Raw genomic sequence first — 21,608 nt, 5'->3', positions numbered from 1 at the left:
TTAGGTCTATGTACAGGCACAGGTGCAAGCACAGGTACAGGCACAGGCTGAGGTCTAGTTTGTTCCTCAATTTTTTTTTAACACGGGAAGGATACCATGTTTTCGCTGCTCAGGATCTTCCATGTCACCTAAGAGAACCTTTTCGGTTGTCTCAGTTACTGGTTTAAATAACAATTCAGCTGACTCAGCAAATCCCTCCTTCGCATCTTCAATTGCGCGTATTTTTTTTTAACTTATTCTCGCAGTGGTATATATCTTTTTAAAATTTCTTGTCTTTCTCGTGCTATTCTTGCACGATGAGCTTCTCCAACATCCACGATTATTAATAATATTATTAATTTTTAATTATATAATATCTGATGTAAATCCCTAATTATAAACCTCAGATATAACTTTTCTTTGTGTAATTTTTGATTTATTACTATAGCAGCAGGGAGGACACCTACCAACAGTTGGCCGTAAAAAAAATAAGTAAAAATATATAAAAACCATGTAGAATAATTTTTTCAGCCAAATCTTCGAACTAAGGTTTTATTGATGGAACCGGGTTCAATAAAAAATAAAACACTCCAGGAAGCCTCTATTCGGTAATCTGGACCTTTCTACGGGAAAGTTTTCTGTGGAAGCTTTTATTTTTTGTCGGAACCACTTGGTCTGTTCGCCCTCCCTGCTGCTGTCGTTTTTATTTTGTATGCTGAGCTGCCTATTATTGTAGCTGTTTTATAGGTGTTTTCAATATTTTAATTATTATTATTATTATTATTCGTGTTGTTATTTTCTAAATAGGTTATGTAAGAGACAGAGAGATTTAAACAATCCAACAATAACAGACCTGTTTTTATATAATTTAATAATGTTTTTAGGATGAACATTTCTCATTTTCAACTTTGCCATTTAAGTAATCCTTCCGGTAAGAAAACAAAGTAAAATTGAGTCCCTCAATTAAGTACTCCACACTGAGTTCTCTAATTGTGACTGGGTGCCCATTATGAATGCATTCATTACAAGCCAAAGAGTTTCCCAGTTAAGACATTTCCATTTTTATTTTGTTTATTGTGCTAAATCATCATTCACACTCAGTTATGAAAGGCTAACGGCAACTAAACTTTCCACCAGATTAACATCTCTGGCTTTGATTTCACAATGCCAAGTAGCACTTCGTTAGAGGAGAAATGGTAGATTTTCTAGGTTTAAATAATGATCCAAAGCAGAACAGAGGCGTAGCTGGGGGGGGAGGGGGGTACATATGTCCCCGGGCGCCATGGTACAGGGGCGCCAAAATGAGGCTTACAACGTTACATTATAATAAGTAAACAATGGTTATATTCAAAAATGTGATTAAACGGGGAGGGGGCTGGGGCGCCAATTTTATAGTTCGTCCCCGGGCGCAAAATATCATAGCTACGCCTCTGAAGCAGAATGATTATCAGTTTGACGAATGGACTAAGAGTGATCCTGGTAGTGCTTTGTGTGCTCCTGTTGAAAATTATCAGAATAAATGTACTTGATGTGCTAACAATTTTGCACATGTAGATACAGGAACGGATGCCTTTAGCTGAGTTTATCTAAGGATTTTTGTTTCTTATTCAAGATGTTTGTTAATCATGTTGCTACATGAAGTGATCTTCATCTTCTGCAGGATTTAGCATATTGAGCTCTTAAAACTGTTTTACGACAATGGATTGCTGTGTGCATGGGTTATTTCATCAAAGCAGATATTGCAAAGGTTCTTTGACATTATATTTAAAAAATCATATTATTTGACTTACAGATATGCAGTAAAAATGACAGTTTGTACAAAACAGCATGCTGTGTTTTCGCTAGTATTTGTCCACCATGTCCAACTAAAAAAGAGATTGAGCAACTGTAGGCACAAAAGAACAAGGCACACTATTTTTCTACATGTATTTCTGATAGAGACACAATTGTTAAATGTCTGAATTCTTCAGTGATTGTCATTAATAAAAAGGAACAAGATTTGTTAAGGGATCTTTATTGGTTGTAGTAGTCAGTATGTTCATACTGTTTTCCTCCATTCTTTTATCCCATATGTCCTTCCTACTTAATAGAAAGCTATATTACTCAAATTGCACTCCTTGGGTATCTAAGTAAGTTAATCCAGGATAATTACTCCCTCACTCACTTACGAATTATCTTTAGTGCCTGCCATGGTATGGCTGCCTGTGCACATTTGATACAGGTTTTGTCTTTCCACTAATATGGACCACGTGATTTGTAGCAATGATGGAGTTCACTGATTATATATATTATACATACATACATACATACATACAGGGGCCCCGAGTGGCCGAGTGGTCTAAAGCGCTCTCCATTACGGATCACTGCCATCTCACCTCTGTCTGTGTGGGTTCAAGTCTAGGATTCAGCAAGTGTGGGTATGTGAGAAAGCTTGCCAGTAGCTTCTCGTGGGTTGGTGGTTCTTCCCTGGGTTTTCCCGGCTTCATCCTCCACCATTAATACTGGCCGCCATGCATAGCCTATCATGTGCTGAAATATGGTGTTAAACCCCACAACAACAATAACAACATACATCATTACATACATACATACATACATACATAGAAGGGGAAGAGGGAATTTGATAGATACATAGATATATATATATATATATATATATATATATATATATATATATATATATATATATATATATAGTATGTCATTTTCACTACAAACTTAAAATTAAAACATATTCCTTTTTAAGTCAAGAAAATTCTTAATCTGAAAAATGTACAACCTACATTCCCCCCAAAATGTACAATGACCCATCATATGGCTTGCCCCGTGTTGGTCTAACTGCAAAGAGATTAGTTTTCACCAATGGTGATTCTGCAACAAAAAGTGAGATTTGTCTTATATTTACTTAGTATACTCACACATGAAAAAGCTAGTGGCATTTGTATTTAGATGTTTTATATAGTTTATTATAGTAATAATGTCATTATTATTCAATGTATTATTTATCGTGTTGTACATTAGTTAGAGTTCAATTAATGATGCAGATGGAAGTATCCATCCAGCATGTCCAGTAGGAAATCATTGTAAAACTTGGACCACCAATGAACGATCCCAATATCAATGAGTTCACTCATTGCTTTTTTCTGGAGGGTGTGGGTTTCAGTCACATCTGCTTCCACATCAACATGCCCTCCATTTTTCAAAAGCACTTTCTTCTGCAAAGTCTGTGACTGGAGACCTATGAATGCTTACATTCATCTAAAGCTGAAGTTTCTCAGTTTGGTCCCTGTTTTGTCAGAAATGAATGGAATACTGCACATATTGGTTTCATCAAATGTTAATCATGAAACCTGCACTCATTGAAAGGCCAGGAAAAATATCATATGGATATTATTATTTCATTATTTTCTTCTTTTTGTTTTCTGTTATATGCTAACTCAGACATTATCTAAATTTGTAGATACAGGTCAACAAGAGTCAGGTTTACCGAGGGATGAAAATGCTACCGAACCTTCAATAAATGGTAAGTGTTTATTATGAAATTTATATGCATCATTTTTGTATATGTTCTGCAAGACATGTGTCTCTCAAAAAACACCCTGTTGGATTGACATTAATTAAAACTGTGCAAATCCCATAATTTCTATCACATCTAAATGGCAGTGGTTATTATTAATATGATTACTATTGGTAGTCATGAGTCGGTGGTTCTTTCCGGGGTTTTTCCGGATTCTTCCTCCACGATTAATACTGGCCGCCATGTATAGCCTATCTTGTGCTGAAAAATGGCGTTAAACCCTACAACAACAACACCAACAACTATTGGTAGTAGTAGCAGCAGAGGGGGCGAATCCGACATTTTGTCCAATCGTTATTTTGCTTAATTATTACTTTCTGCAACTCGACGATCTAGTGTCGTCAGCGCCTGGTAAAAAAAAAAACGACGTCGTCGTTGGGGGGTCGTCCAATCGTCATTTGGTTTAATTAACACCTTCTGCGCGCCGATCCCCAGCGTCGTCAGCGTCCGGTAAGCACATCGACGACCGCGTCGATGTCATTGCCCCCTCTGCTGCTTACAATGATCTTACAAACAGAGTGATCACTAACTCCTCCTCTTGCAGATCAATTAGGTTATTTGACTGATCGGTGAGTTTAAAATTAATTCTCGTTAAAAACCGATCATGGCATCGCATATAGACCGGATTAATTGGACTCTCAACGATTAAAAATCCCGGAGGGGCTGTTGGTGAAAATGAATAAAGGATATACCCCTGTTGAGCTTGATTTGATTGCTTGGTATCCACCTGGTAACTCCCTTCGATAACATCACACACTAGATTAATCGCTATCACCGATGCGATATTTACGTTGTACGGGGCAATATGCCTACCATCATCTCCGTTATCGTGTCTGAGGATATGAGTTGATGGATTGAGAAAATCATTAAGAGACTTTCTTAGTTCTGGCGCGTTGTATCCTGGAAACTTGAAATCGGGTAAATCGGCTTCTGCGATATTATACTCGGTTAGGAATAGTTGTTTATTATCGTCGCTGTTAGCAGATATTGTATCAACGATTCGTTCATTGATATATTCCATGTCTGATATAAGTTGATTTAACACCTCAACGTGTTTTCGTTCTTTTGTTTTCCGTAGCTGTTCTAGTTGTGATTGGCAAATATAATTAATCTCGGCAAATGCATTAGTGATATCATTTAAATTAATTATGAATGCGGCGCGCGATTCAGGAGTTTTCCTATGCCGAAGATGCCATTGCATGTTATTCCTGTCTTGAAATATAAATCTGCCGGGTAATGACACGTCTTTTGTAGTGTACAAACTATCTTGATACCGGGGGGTAATCTCATGATACGATTTCTTATTCGTGTGCAAGTCCGCGGGGATTTCATGAGGTGAATTCTTAGGCCATCCTAGTATGGTTCTTATTGAACTGTTATAGATATCAACCATATACCCCGGTGTGCTTATTTCAATCGTCGACGATAACGTCGGTTCATGAACCGTAATAGCGATTTTTGATTCTTTTCCTGTGATCGATTTTATCCTGCGCTGAAATTCTCCATTGATTTGTTCTATTTGGTATGACCCAGTTGGTATTGTAACCTCCTTCCAGTCTGGGATCTCATCGGGTTTATTTGTCCGTGCAAAAACCAGCGAGTTATTAGGTTGTTGTCCGTTAAATGCGTCCGCTCGGATATTAGGCCAACTGTGATATATTCGCAATTTTGCCAGCGCTATTTCCTTCACTGGAACCGGCGATGGGAAGTTCACACTGAATTCGGGTTTCGTTGACGTTATCGATATCATATTTGTTTGTACCGGAGTGGTGTTCTCCGCGATCCGTTGAAGCAACTGAAACCCTTCGGGGTTCAGCGACATTATTATTATTTGTTGTCTTTAATGTTTAATATTAATAACCAGAGTCCATTGAAGTGGTTCCGGCTTCCAGTTGAAAATCCTCGATTTTTGACATCGCGGAGCTATACAACTGGACCATCGTGGAGAATTCAACATCGGATACGAACAAATTATCAATCGATAACGAGATCAACCCGCATAATTTCGAGTACGCGTCGGATACTATTTGATGTTTTACTGTATACTCGTTGAGTTTTTTCTGAAAACACGATGATATCTTCCTAGTGATTGCGTTGGCGACTCCAGCAACTGTTGTCATCGCGGAGACAGCGATTGGAACAGCGATCGGGGCTATCGTGGTCACCGTGGATAAAATAACACCGGCGCCAGCTACTATACCCGACACCGAGTACACGACCGCGTCGATGGCGGTTATTTTTCGGCGGTATTTTTTTATTTTTGCACGGTATTGTTCGGAAAGCGTTTTTAAGTTCGCGGAGAATTCTTTTGCGGTATCGAATCGATATTGATGTGACGTCGGTGATACCTCTGATTCAATTTCCTTGGTGGTCATTTTTATTTTAAAAGAGCTAGTGTTTTTAATTACTTAGATTCGCTGCAAATTCCACATACCATGTAATGTTTGCCCCGGCTAGATTTCTATCAACGGCATAAATTGTAAACTGTTCAGTTGCATCCTTGTCAATGATTGTTGATATTGTATTGTTAAACCCGGATGAACTCGACGATAATATATTAAACTGCATCATTGAAACCAGTGTCAATCGATAAATGCCCTTAACAGTTGCGGTGATATTTACTGTATTCTGTGCAGGAGTCCAATCGAATGATCCATGCCGAATCGTGTATACTGTGTTGATGATGTTCTCATGAGGGGTTTTTATTTTTTCGAATTGCTCTGCTACTCTCGGTAGTCCGTCTTTAATCGCTTCAACATCAGTTCTGATTATTCCTACTTCCCGCCAATGCGCGTCTATATTATTCTTGTTCGCTGCAACATTAGTTTTGATTGTTTCTATTTCCCGTGTATTCTCGGTCATACTTTTTTTGTTCGCTGCAACATCAAGTTTGATTGTTCCTATTTCATATGTATGCACGTCTATGCCTTTTTTGTTTGCTGCAACATCAGTTTTGATTATTCCTATTCCCCGCCAATACGCGTCTACATTTTTTTTGTTCGCTTCAATATCAGTTTTGATTGTTCCTATTTCCTGTGTATGCGCGTCTACACCCTTTTTGTTCGCTTCAATATCAGTTTTGATTGTTCCTATTTCCTGTGTATGCGTGTCCATATTATTTATGATCGTTGTAACATCAGTTTTGATTGTTTCTATTTTCCGTCCATGCGAGTCTACATTATTTATGATCGTTGCAACATTAGCGCCGATTATTCCTATTTCCCGTTCATGCACGTCTACATTCCCTTTGCTCGTTGCAACATTAGTTTTGATTGTTTCTATTTCCTGTCTATACGCAGTGATATCATTTATAGTTATTGTGATCTCATCCAGCTTGGTATTTTTTTTACCAAAGAATTTATCAAAGTTGTCATCGATCCTGTTAACATTTTTTCGTAACGTGTAAAATTGGCCCGACAGCGTTGTAAACTCCGAAATAGTATTTTTTATTGTTGCAAGATTTGGTTCGGTCACCGTCGGGGTCCCAAAAAAACTAGCGGTAGTGAGTTGTATATCGGTGACAGATTTTTTCACCTGCGCGTCAAGTTCGGTCATCAATCTATTCAACCTTATAAAATCGTCTTGGGCGAATGTTAATATATTCATTAACGCCGATATATGTTCACCCGGTTTGAGTCGTCCGTCTCTGGTATACAGCGCGATAGTGTACTCGGCGGCGTCACGCCGTCGTGTTAAAACGTCATTCAGCGACACATTACCGGATTTCAATTTACCCTGGCGGTCTTGAAATACAACTATTTCGCCCGGGTCAACACTTGTTAAGTTCAACGTATCGGCGATTTTATCCTCGATTAGTTTTTTTATGTCATCGGTGGCAGGCGTTTCCGTGGACTTTTTCAGCGCCGAAACCGGCCGTCCCCAGATATCAATCATTATTATCTAATGTAATTGTCTCTAAATTTCCCACTAGTGTATTCGTTTACAACCACATGAGGTGGTTTCCGCGATGATGAAATCTTCGCGAGTACGTTCAATACCTCACGGCCGCATATCGGTGGGTCACTTAACTGTTGTGTTGGCAGCGTGGAATAAAAAACCGGGGCTGAACACGCCCGGATATACCGCATGAATTCGTTTGGTGGGGCTAACCCGTATGAATCAAAATAGACGATCGCACGCGGATCAATCGCGTACGCAACCCAATGAGTTCCCGCTCCGGAGGACCCATCGAGGTTAATTATGCCGGTTTCAATATTCCTTGGTGCCGCCGGTAATTGATCCCTCATAAAAACACCTCTGAAGTTTTTTATCGCTAGCGCGTTTGCGGCGTCTATTAAATCAAAATTAGACATTGGAGTCAATAAACGGTTCCCGGTAGTCTTAGACCCTTTCCCGAGTACCATGAATACGGGGTTCCCGGTAGTCTTAGACCCTTTCCGGCTACGGGTCGTTTTTTTTTTGTAGCCTTTCCCGGTTGCCTTCTTTAATGCCATCCCCGCCGCGGTACCAACGGCCCCTAACGCAGCCGCCTTAGCCACTGCTGGTGCGGCCGCGGCAATCAACGCTGGAATCGCAGCTAACAGCGGAAATATCCCACCGGTCTTTTCCATGTTTTTAATTGCTGCGGCCGAAAAATCTATTTGAACTCCCTTTTTATTCTTCATCGCATCATTGAAATGTTTTATTTGACGCGCCGTCAACGATATCTTATGATTACCACCCGCCATCTGCGACGGCTTCAGCGTTATTGTGGTCCCGCATTGTTTAGCCGACTTTGATCGTAATTTCTTGACTTGACCATCAGTCAACTCTACACTGACGACACTATACGACATTTTATTGTAAACGCGTTTTGTGCTTTCAATTACATGTTTTCCACTGGCGCATCAACGATTCTCATTCGTCCACCAACACCTTCTAGCAGCATTGATTTATCGCTGAGAATGACAGCAACCGCTCTATAATTAACACCACCCGGGGCTATACGAGCTCGGAAGTGTATATCAACGACGGATTGTCTCGTTAAATCAAGATGTTCCAACGAAAAGTAATAAATCGGATACAGGTTTTTAAAATCAAGTTGTGATATTTGCAAACCAGTGTCGACGTTTTGATCACGGCCCATATATGACAGCAATCGATGGTACACACGTGCGATATGGTTGTCGCCGTAATTAAGCTGTATGTCCTCGGATGGTTCCTGTTGTCCGTTTATTCTCAGCGAAACATCCCTGACTCCTAATTGATCAAATATCATATGGCTGCGTTCTTGATTACCCAATCGTTCCCTATTCTGTAGCGCTATGAATATATGACGCGGGGCTGAAACACCCTGTTTTGATGCCAGGTGCCATGTAAACGTATCGGCGACGTTATCCTCTTTAGCATCAGTTGTTACCGCTAGCCAACTCGACAACGATTTCCCTCCCTGTTCCATAAATGCTAACAATCGTGCTTCCGTGGTAACTGATGGAGTCAACACCGGCATCCACAATGCTATTTTAGTTAAAATGACTTTACCGGCAGCGACGCCAGCAGCATGCCATATTGCATTGTTATCATCGCCCCTTCGCGTCAGGGCAATTGTATGCTTAGCCCCATAGATGACTTTTCTAACATTTCTGCAGAATCCAAATATGTGATGGAGTGGAATCGCGCATGAAAACTGCCGGCGTGGTCTTTGCAACATCCCTACTCGTGTTGCGAATCCCATATTGTAATTATCGTTAAGACTTTTTATAATATTGAAATTATCGCCTGGTCTTGCTCTGCGGTCTGGGTTATTTGCTTCAGCCTGTGGGTCAGTTGCGGTATCTCTTTCCACCAGCACGTTAACGTACTGAAGTTGGTCAGCGTTATTAGTGGAGTCCTTTGCAAACATCATAGATGGGCCCGCCGATCTTGTGTAATCATCCGAGTATCTCGCTAACCCAATTATCGTCGTTGCAACATCAACCTCGCGTTCTATTGATTCAATTTCTCGCCCGTCAATAAAATATCTGGCACTCTCAAATAACGCCATGATACCGTTGTTAACGAAGCCAACTCGAACACGATCGTCATCTGCGTATGGTACATTATCGGCGGCATTTGTCACGAGTTCTCCCTCAATTTCGATAAACGCTTCACACGGCAAAAAATATTTACTGGTATCTTGGACTTGAAGTTCAATTCGCGATCGTAGGTCAGGTTGCGCTGCATAATAAGAATAAAATTGATAATCAGGGACAGAATCATCCCTGCGCACTGGGGCGTCCATATCAAACGCGGGATCAGCGGTTCACGCAAACATTTTATTATTTATCATGTTGATGTTTTCAATTGCGATTTTTTCGTCGTAGACCACTTCCCGCTATCGCGTTCATGAGCGCGTTGGTTGCCGCATCGGCGGATGGCGAAGTCGCCATTGGCGGAGTCGTCGCCGCCAACGACTCTAGTTTTTCTTCCACGGCGTTATTTATTACTTTACTGACATTTGCAGGCATCACTGTCGTTGATGGCATCACCGGTGGTTTTTGTTTTTTTCTCCTCACCAACGACATTAGTTTGTCCCGCGCGGCTGAAAGCGCCTTTCCGGCAACATCTCCATTAGCACTAATACCCTTATCACGAATAACATCAATAGCCTTCATTCCTAATTGTTTGGCTAACGGCGCTACTTTTGGAGCCATTCTTGTAAATAACCCCGCAATGGTGCTACCGAGACCATCTCCATAGTACGCGCGGTAAACAGGCAATCGCGAGTTTACCACGTAGACGAGTACTGGTTTATCATGGTTGTAGTGTATGATCATCCTTATTAAAAACACCAGTTTTCCAATTAATCATCCACTAACTCGTCTATGAGCGTTCGATATGCATTAATGTCCATAATACCGCCTGTAAATAACCGCTTGCAAATATCAGCGGCCTCATTGATTATTTCCGGAGAGTTATTTCCGGCTCGTTTTCCTTCAATTAGTACTTCCAGCCGTGATATATCACTGAGAACACTACCAGGACAGGTAACGCCGTAGGATTCTTTACCAACATGGTATCCTTTTCCTTTTTTTGGTCTTCTGTTTTCAACTTTATTATGGAATGCGTCGTAATCGGGATCACCACGATGTGGTAATGCATCTTTATGTTTACTCGCTAAATAAACTATTCTTGTCCAATCCTTTAACGACTTTATATTTTTCTCGTAACCGCTATTGATATGCTTCTTATCTCGTATTTTCTTAGTAAAATTTTTATCGGCAAAATCAACTAATTCTTCATCGCTGAAGGCCCTGATTTAATCTATTGCGGACTTTCTAAGCACATTACGGGGTATATTCCCCTCTTTCTCTTTTTCTTCCGGTATTTCTTCTTCTGGTATTTCTTCCGGTATTTCTTCTTCTGGTTCTCTTGCGGTGGCGCCTAGTTCTTCCTCGTCGGCCATTGTAACATAAGGTTCTTGTGGTTCGGTTATAGCGAGTGGTGGTGGCCTCCGTGTTGTAGCAGCCGCTATTTTTGCAGGGAGTGTTTCTAAAGACCTTTTTGTTTGTTTTGTCTCTGCCGCTATCTTTTCAAGCGCATCGAGAACGGGTACAGTTGCCACCGTAACATCTTTAGTCGCTTTAGTTACCGGGGCAAAGAGTTGTTCGCTTCCAACAGCAAAATCAGTTTGCATTTGTTGCCGCGTTTGAAGTTTCTCTCTCACTCTGTCTCGTAACGATATAAACTTTTTAAGCGCCGCTAGCCGCTCTCTGGCTAGCCGAGTAGTGAGTGATTCACCTACCATTATTGCAATTGCTCCGCAATTTCTAATTTCTCGCCGAGTGTGACATCGGAGGCTCCGTCTATAATCCTTCTAATGTTTTTGATCTTACTAGAAATCTCCCGGCGTCGTTCATAAACACGTCCGAGTTTTTTTCGTATTATTTCAACGGCAGTAAATAGTCCAATGAATGCATTTGCGTCATTGTGGTACAAGTTTTCATTAATCGTATGTTGTAATCGTTTTATAAAAAAGTACTCGCGGGCCAGGGTAAAACGCCCCCGTTTCGATTGTTCGTTAATAATCTCATAATCGGATAATATTTTTTCGCTGTCGAGACCATCAGATAATTCAATTCCTTGATTTTTTAATTTTGAAATCTCGGCTAATATATTATTGATGTCTTCGATATTCATTATTCTTATAAAACATCTTATTTTTAAATAAAAAAAAAAGAAACCCCGCGTATCAATCCCGAGGTGTTTAACAACACTGAATACTTTGTTTTCTTCCGGAACAGACAATTTATTGATTATAACGTTTCACACTGTCATGGCGACTTCGTATCTATATATGAAAATCGAATTCTGTGACCCGTCTTTTTTGAGATCGCTGTTTTAGTTATATTCTCTGCAACATCTCGAACTGAGGCTCTACAAATATCGAAATATTTTCCTGCCTCATTCATCGACTGAAATATTTTTTCTTCGTGCGTTGACGTATCAAACGATTTAACACCCCTTGCTTGCTTTGAAAACTTGCCAGTTTGGCCTTTTTTGTTATTTTCACTCTGAGAGATGGCTTGCAGTTTTATAAGAGAATTATCAGTCTTATTATTATTAATATGATCAATCACAAGCCCATTCTCGATTAATCCGTTAAATGCTTCAAATACCACCCTGTGAACAAGATAAATTTTTCCCCCGGCACCAAACATCAAATACCCGTGATTATTTACGGTACCAACTGGGTTTTTTAGTCTGCGGTTTCTAACAATACCGTCGCGAGATGCCTCGTAATTGACGAGCACGGGGTGAGGTCTGAACTCTTGGTCCATTTGTATAATAATACTACTTGTCTAATTTATTATTTGGTTTAATTATAAATCTTTCAACGTAGTCTTGGGGGGTTTTGATGACGAAGTCGGCGGTGGGGTCAATGACGGCGTTTTTAATTCGCTTGTCATAATAGCGTTTTAGTTCCCTGTATCGCTTTCCGCCACAATTAATACACAACTGCGATTTTCCTCTTACACAACGTGGCAAACCAAGCACGGGAGGGGGCCAAGAGAACCATTACGAACGCTTTGTAAATGATACCCGCAGAATTCACCTCTACATGATTTATTGCACGGGGTTGTCGACCCAATCATCAACCATTTGCATTTATTCATTATACTATATTCTTTTATTTAAATACTTGTTTTAATTATATGGATGAGTTCGAGAGATTAGCAGCAATTAAGCCCTGGAAAAATATTAGGTTTAATCTCGATAGAGTCCTCAAGGACACACCAAAAGCGTTAATAAACGATAAAACCCTGTTGAGTAAAATACGCGATTGTATCGATGAATTCAAGCGTGATGGTGCATCTCATAGTTGGTCAACATTTCGAATTGATGGCGTTGTTGATGCTACCATGAACGACAACCGCGCGGTAACGATAATATCACAACTTGACGGTAAAAGGTATTTCTTCAGAGTAAAATTTATTGTCCGGGTGGAATCAGGTGATTGGATCATACGTGATAAATTTGAACCAGTTCTCAGCGACAAGAAAACAGTCACTGTTAGCCGCGACTCCAAGCCGGGGTTGTTAACCGGAATTGACAAACCATACTATGAACGAGCGTATCCTGAAACAGCAGTTGTTTATGGAATATACCCGTTAAATAAGAAACCTGATATCCGAAAACTGAAACCAATGAAACAGTCAACTGGGATAAATTGTGTAGCAGAACGAATAATAGAGCATTTTACAAATGCATGTCGAGGAAACAAATTGATTGATTTACGACGTAGCAAAATCAACCAGTGGGAACTAACCTTAAAAGAGCGTGGAGCAACCATCAGCGACATAGCGAGATTAGAAACATCGCTGAGATTTCCAATAACCGTTACAACGATAACCGGTGAAGTATTATACGAATCGAAGTATAAATCAAATGGGGCCCCAATCAAAATTATTGATCATAACGAACACGCATGGACGCCCGCGATCACAATATTTCCACGGGATAGAACAGTAAAGTATATACCCGAAGAATTCTCCAAGGATGGTTTTCTCGCGGAGAGGAAACTATTTGATGCTATTGCCTACTTGTGTAAAAACGACCCTGTATCAGTGTGGTTACTTCGCAGCGCTGAAAACGATGCGGATACCTTTGATCAGTTTGTAAGACCAAACGGTGAATTATATCGCACTGAAGCATTTCACAACAGGATGAAAAAAACCGCCATAGAATTTGAGGAGCATGATGAACAACTGCTAACAAATTGTTTTACGATTCCATCGGTTGTAGCTCATGTTGCAGCAAGGAAAAATGCGTGGAGACCAACGCGCAAGGAATTTCTGCCGGATGTACAATCCAGTTGTTTGGAATACTATCACGGTGGACTATGGAACACTGAATACAACCGCGACGCTATGATCTCGGTTGATATGGTTGCCTGTTATCCAGCGAGTTTTCTCGGGTATGGATCCGCCGCTGAGTATTTCAAACGATTTGGACACCCCAGACATGAAATGACTCGTATTGCTATTAATGGACCACTGCCTGATTTTGATTTAACCGGATTCGCTCGCGTAGTATCATTTGAGTTCGCGGCAGGACTTCATCGCTGTTGCTATATTTGGATCGGTAGACACATGGCTGAAAAGAAGTGGCTGCCAGTAGCGCTGCTACGGTATATGATTGATTGTAAAATGCTAGTTTCGTTGATTGTCAGTGACGCGATTATATCATACCGGGCGCAGACTGAAGTCTGGTTACCAGAACCGGAGCGTCTAGATAGCATAATTGACGAGTCCAGAAAACACATTGATGCCGACGAGGAATATATCATCGAATGGTCCAGGAGGATATTCAACCAACGAAACAGAGAGGCAAAAGATCTCGGTAGAAGAATAATCGGTAAGTTTACACAAGGTGGAAAAAACTGCGACTACAAACGATATTGCTCACGGCTGATTATAGATGACGCAGAATATGATTTCGTAATCAAGGACGCAGTGGCAAAAAATAGATACGTGAACTGTGAAGCAGCTTTCTTGTCCAATGGAACAAGGTTGGGTACAGTTGTTACCTACAGCGATGGAGACAGCCCAGCATACCCGCATTTGAGGGCATCTATGCTGGGTTATGCCGCTATCAATTTATTCTCGATGATAAATAGATTTCCCGACACCGCGATTAGAGTAGCCGTTGATTCATTTTACATAGACGTAAAGTATAAGGAAAACGTAGCCGAGTTTACTAGTCCGGACGAGAGTTGGGGTACATGGAGAATTAAAAATGAAATACGACGCGATTATTCCCCGTCAGCGGATGTCACCGTTGAGAACGACTACTTACGCGGTGATAAATTGTCAGAATGGTCTGATGCACCACCGTGTTCTGATCCAATTTGTAGACACAAAACAGTTTATTTAAGCGGCTGTGGCGGGTCAGGAAAGACGACTCGGGCAATTGAATTATTTCGAACGCGGGCAAGTATAATCGTGCTTACACCGACCCATAGACTAGCGCGAGAAATAAAACAACGAAATGTTGACACCGTTACTTATCACAGCTTTTTTCGATACTGCGGCGGTGAGTGGACTCCTGATCGAATGGGGGAAAAATTTATTCCTGAGGTTATCATCTGGGATGAGATATGTACTGTTTCGTTAGATGTTTTACAAATGTTTCTTGAGTGGTTGCTGCTCGCGAATACAGCGGTGATCATGTGTGGCGACCATGGCCAACCACCACCATTTGTCGGCGAGGGTCCACATGATTGGTTGAGCGGGTTTGTGGACTATTATGAAGAAACCGATACTGATTACCGAGCACTTGATGAACAACTGCGCGAGGTTAAAAAATTAATCAGATTACAGCCGGATAGAATTCAATGTGAAATAATCCGCGAGGTGATTCCGGAAACGCTGTTAAATGAATTCTGGGAAACATGGAGACCAAACGATTTAATTGTAGCGAGTAGAAAGATAGTCAGGGACACACTTCAGCGGAAGTTGTTTACGTTGCATAAGGAAAAGTTTCCAACGCACCCAGTGCCGTTATGTTATAGACCCGCGGATACACGGCGGCAGAACATTGAAGTTGAAATCCCGGGCCCGACGGCGTCAGGGACAAAAAAACAAATTCTCGTGCTGAATGATATCGTGCTCGTTGATATCAGCGTCGTCGAGGACGCGCTACGTGCTGATAAATCCCCGTGGACGCTAGGATACGCAACAACAATACATTCCTCGCAGGGACTAACCATCACGGACACAATTGTTTGGATGGTTGATAATCGCATCGAATGGTCAGATCTAGTCTATCTTGCAGTGTCCAGAGTACGAAGGATAAATCAGCTTCGAAGAATTGTTGTTGACGGAGTCAGTGACGAAGCCAGTGACGGAGTCATCGATGCAAGCGTCATTGATAGAAAACTCTCGGGTTACCGCCAACAGGATAAAAAGAAACAGCGGCGTTTTGATATTGATGCCGAATTAATAATTGCGTTACGACAACAACAGAATAATCACTGCGCGAGTTGCAATTGTGTAATGCGCTGGCGTTATTCGGATAAAGACGCTCGCCAATTTACCGTGGACAGGATCGATAACAGTCTCGGTCATGTCAAAAACAATGTGAGATTGACCTGTCTTGAGTGCAATAGACGCAACGGCGCTAGTTAAGACCACGCGGGGGTAATTGAGTATCGTCAGGTATCACTTGTAGTTGCTCGCGTGTAAACCCGCGCTGAGGAGCAGTTGAATCCAGTCTATAGATCGGTGGTCTACCAGTTGATCGTGTTATCGTTGATATGTTATGTGTGGTAACACTCCAAATAGGATCAGTAGCCCTTTTTTTACCGCCTTCAAGCTCTCCTGGTTCATATAGATATCTAACAGTGACATCGCCGAAAATCGGCTTGGAAACGCTATCTATTTTTGACCTTCCGGGTATATACTCGTATTTAATCGCGTCGCTGGGCTTCATGTTGATTGCTCGGGTAATCTCGTTATTTAACGCTGCAATTACGCCTGGCAACCTTTTGACCCATTCACGAGATCGTTTTTCTTGGATGAATTCCTTCGCGTATTGATATCCAAATAACCGTTCAGCAAGAGTCCGATTGAATCGTTCAACAATTGCCTGATCACGATGTAGCGCAGTATGACCTCGTCGTATCGCGACGCTATGATGTTTCAGCGTTGATAAAACAGCGCCGCGAAATTCACTACCAGGATCAACTTGTAATAGATTTGGCCAGCGCAGAGGACCTCTTCGATAAATCCGCTCAAACGCAGCGGCTACTTCAGTTGCTGACTTTGTTTTTAACGGATCCGCTTGTTTGTATCGACTCGCAACATCAACTACGGTTAGCGCGTATTTGTAACCGTTGTCATGCGGCAAAAATAGTATATCAGCCTGATGAACTTCATTAGGTACGCTGACATCAAAGCGCGAGAAGTTGATTTGTTTATGCGGTGGTAGATAGATTTGCCATATAGCCTGTTTGGATAACCAATTAGCCGCAGTGGCCTTTGTTACCTTTGCAGCGCTTGCAAGCTTACCAATTGCGGCCTTCCCCTTCCAGTATCCTCTCGGAGAATAATAGATGGATTCCATATTGTTATTAATTACCAGCGCCCATCATTAATTTACCTTTCATAGCCGATTTTACCAATCATGAGGCCAATTTTTCTTTGACGGATTTATCAGGAATAGCATTTAACGCGTGAATTAATTTTACGTCCGCGATATGACGCTGTTGCAGATCGCTACTTTTGTAAGCAACATCATGAGCATGACACGCCTTATCGATAGCGTTTATTGGATACTCACCGGGTTTGGGCTGATTTTGATCATCGAGTCTGATATCTAATCGTGTTCCGGGGCCACAGTAGCTATATCCTGGGAGGTGCTTTTCTCCTGGATACTTTGCCCACGGTGTTCCGGGGAGTTTTGATAACCTGGCTGCAATATCACCTCCTCGCTTTTTTTTAAAACATCCCCGGGTTTAATAGAAATAAATCTAAATTTCTTTGTACCGCATTGTGCACACTTACCAGTAAGGGCCGATCTGTTATTTCTTGTTGTAGCGGTTGTCATATCATTTGTGCCAGTACGCACTCTACACTTCACACAATATAGATCCATAATTTATGTATAGAGATATGAATATAATTGATTTTTCGGCAACTAAAACGAGAGAACCAGTTAAGCATGTTGCAGCGTTACCAAACTCGATCCGGATGATTATCATCGGACCATCTGGATCCGGCAAGACGCAATTGTTACTCAATTTAATAATGAGATGGATGAAGTGGGACAAGTTGTATTTGGTTGCTCCTAGCGTGGATGATCAACGATGCTACGAGGTGTTGAAAGATTTTAACGAGAATGCATCAGCGATCGCTGAAAAAAATGTTATTGAGTTTATTACAGATATCAATGATGCACCAGGTATTGATGATATTGATGGCGACGTTAACAATCTAGTCGTGTATGATGATGTTATGTTAGACAATCAAAAAAACCCAGCTAGGATATTTTCCAGAGGCAGGCATAAAAACACTGACGTGATATATGTCACTCAACGATACACTCAGATTCCAAAAGTAATCAGAGACAACTGTAATATTCTTGCTGTATTCAACGGCGTTGATACACACACGCTACGAAATATTTGGCAGACATGGTGCGGCGGTGACATGGACTTTAATGTTTTTCGAAACTTTTTTAGTCATGCTCAGTCGACCCCACATGGATTCGTAACGATAAATTTACATGACCCTCGGACACGATATCGTATCGGACTTGACCAAATATTCGGTTAGTTGTAAATAATTTTCATTGTAAATAACTCCTTAGCAGCAGAGGGGGCGATGACATCGACGCGGTCGTCGATGTGCTTACCGGACGCTGACGACGCTGGGATCGGCGCGCAGAAGGTGTTAATTAAACCAAATGACGATTGGACGATCCCCCAACGACGACGTCGTCTTTTTTTTTACCAGGCGCTGACGACACTAGATCGTTGAGTTGCAGAAAGTAATAATTAAGCAAAATAACGATTGGACAAAATGTCGGATTCGCCCCCTCTGCTGCTGTAGTAGTAGTAGTTATATTAGGCAAACTATCTCCATGAGGTTTACTCAAATTGCACTCCTTGGGTATCTAAGTAAGGTAATCGAGGATAATTACACACTCACTCTCTTAGGAATTATATTTAGTGCCTGCCATGGTGTGACTGCCTGTGCACATTTGATACTGGTTTTGTCTTTCCACTAATATGGACCATGTGATTTGTAGCAATGATGGAGTTCACTGATTATATATATTATTATACATGCCTATCTACATACATACATACATACATACATACTTGCATGCATGCATACATACATACATACATACATACATAGAAGGTGAAGAGGGAATTTGATAGATACATAGATATATATACAGTATGTCATTTTCACTACAAACGTAAAAATTAAACATATTCCTTTTTAAGTCAAGACAATTCTTGATGCTAAATCTGAAAAATGTACAAACTACATTCCCTCCAAAATGTACAATGACCCATCATATGGCTTGCCCCATGTTGGTCTAACTACAAAGAGATTAGTTTTCACCAATGGTGATTCTGCAACATAAAGTGAGATTTGTCTTATATTTACTTAGTATACTCAAACATGAAAAAGCTATTGGCATTTGTATTTAGATGTTTTATATAGTTTATTATAGTAATAATGTCATTATTATTAAATGTATTATTTATTGTGTTGTACATTAGTTGTTTTGTAAGTAAGAGATGTTTTAGATTAAAGACCTTAATCTGGTAAGTATTAAGACAAGTGTGCTAATTTGATTGTAATCAGGCTTTTTTACATAACATTTCTCTTTATCCACTTTACTACTCAAAGTTCAATTAATGATGCAGATGGAAGTATCCATCCAGCATGTCCAGTAGGAAGTCATTGTAAAACTTGGACCACCAATGAACTATCCCAATATCAATGAGTTCACTCATTGCTTTTTTCTGGAGGGTGTAGGTTTCATTCACATCTGGTTCCACATCAACATGCCCTCCATTTTTCAAAAGCACTTTCTTCTGCAAAGTCTGCGACTGGAGACCTATAAAAGCTTATGTTCATTTAAAGCTGAAGTTTCTCAGTTTGGTCCCTGTTTTGTCAAAAATGAATGGAATACTGCACATATTGGTTTCGTCAAATATTAATGATGAAATCTGCACTCATTGAAAGGCCAGGAAAAATATGATATGGGTATTATTATTTCATTATTTTCTTTTTTTTGTTATATGCTAACTCCGACATTATCTAAATTTGTAGACGCAGGTCAACAAGAGTCAGCTTTACCGAGGGATGAAAATGCAACAGAATCGTCAATAAATGGTAAGTGTATATTATGAAATTTATATGCATCTTTTTTTTATATGTTCTGCAAGACATGTGTTTCTCAAAAAACACCCTGTTGGATTGACATTAATTAAAACTGTGCAAATCCCATAATTTCTATCACATCTAAATGGCAGTGGTTATTATTAATATGATTACTATTGGTAGTCGTGAGTCGGTGGTTCTTTCCGGGGTTTTTCCGGATTCTTCATCCACCATTAATACTGGCCGCCATGTATAGCCTATCTTGTGCTGAAAAATGGCGTTAAACCCTACAACAACAACAACAACAACAACAACAACTATTGCTAGTAGTAGTAGTACAGTGGAACCCCGCTATAATGCGACGATCGGGGTCCATAAAATCGGATCGCATTAAAAGCGGGGTCGCGTTAATGCGGGGTTTTACAATATTTAACTTTTTTCCGAGAACATATACGTGTATACATGTACAATGATCAAAAGTCGGCTTATCATCAGATGAATATTAACTGGAATGCATTAATTAAGATATATTCAAAATAATCGATGGCTAATATATTTATAGGTTATTACTGTGCATTAAAAACATTTGCTAATTTTTATTTGTTTGAACGATAATACAGATTGACCGATAATACCAGACTATCGCTATATCATGAAAAGTGTATCAACACCGTATGCTACCGTGCCGTCGTGGCATGCAGTTCATCCATAATGGATGTAATTTCATTGAAAATCGTACAGATTTAAAATATTCAATAATTTTGTAATAGTCTGAATTCGTCGTGTAAAATATAGGATGAACAAAATATTGAAACCATTTACTTGCCGTCTGATATCGTACGGTCATTGCATGCAGCTATTCCCGGGTCTACATATGGTGTCTGTACAAATTTCATACCGCTAAAATTTTATCATATGCGACAACTGCAAGAATAATTAACAATCAACGCATGATTTCAGCGTGCAAATAACTTTTATTTCAGATTTTGTGAACATCAAAAGAAACATGTGAAAACTGCTAAATTAATCGTTGCGCAAAGTGCAAAGTCAGTTGATCTAGGGCATACAGTTTCTCTTTAGCAGAAAACGACTTGCGTTTTTGAACTTGCTTTTCCATAACAGTAAAATATTTTTTTATATAAGCAAACAACGTACACAGATAAAGCTCGATAACTAAGTAATGAAGGCCTGCAATGGTTACGAATCACTTTTTATATAAAACAAAATTAAGCTGAACGGATGTACAATTTCATACCCTTTTAATTTACAGATAATAAAGTGGATATTATTTACTTTCAACTGTTTGTTGTTTGATCACACCGCCAAGCACAGCATACATGTTGGCGGCTTTCGTCCTTTGATGTTTATTAAATTGTGCGACTCTTGTATCAACCACAGCTTTGTCTGCTGCTTGGCTGTGATTGCAGTTAAATAAGAAGCCCATGTCGGCTATTGTTTGAGCAACGACTGTATACAGAATTCATGGAAGACAATCACAAAGACGATTTACTGGCTTTACTCATGGATCCGTAATAAGTAACACTTCCGATAATGTTTACTTCAGCTTAACAATTCAAAAACCTAATGAAACCAGTTTTCTCTTCTAGAGTAGAATACGGAGCTTCACCACAACCTGTTCAAATTGATAAATTTCAGAAGCCAAGCGTTGTACACACTATTTCTCGTATGTTATATATATCGTATTATTTTAGAATTCATACACGATC

At 40.2% G+C, this 21,608-nt stretch overlaps 1 protein-coding gene across 3 annotated transcripts in view; it reads left to right on the top strand.

Annotated features, from left to right (window-relative positions):
- Window positions 1-21,608, top strand: part of LOC149793644 (uncharacterized) — a 106,904-nt gene that overhangs the window by 81,344 nt on the left and 3,952 nt on the right. For all 3 annotated transcript variants that reach the window (XM_089967623.1, XM_089967625.1, XM_089967624.1), the window contains 2 exons: window positions 3,440-3,502; window positions 19,831-19,893. In XM_089967623.1, the coding sequence (XP_089823749.1) occupies window positions 3,440-3,502; window positions 19,831-19,893 (126 nt within the window). The remainder of the gene's footprint in view (window positions 1-3,439; window positions 3,503-19,830; window positions 19,894-21,608) is intronic.

This window comes from Sinohyriopsis cumingii, chromosome 8 (assembly GCF_028554795.1).
Source record: "Sinohyriopsis cumingii isolate HCF-2022 chromosome 8, ASM2855479v2, whole genome shotgun sequence".
Classification (NCBI taxonomy): domain Eukaryota; kingdom Metazoa; phylum Mollusca; class Bivalvia; order Unionida; family Unionidae; genus Sinohyriopsis; species Sinohyriopsis cumingii.
This window is presented reverse-complemented; position numbering and strand designations above follow the sequence as displayed.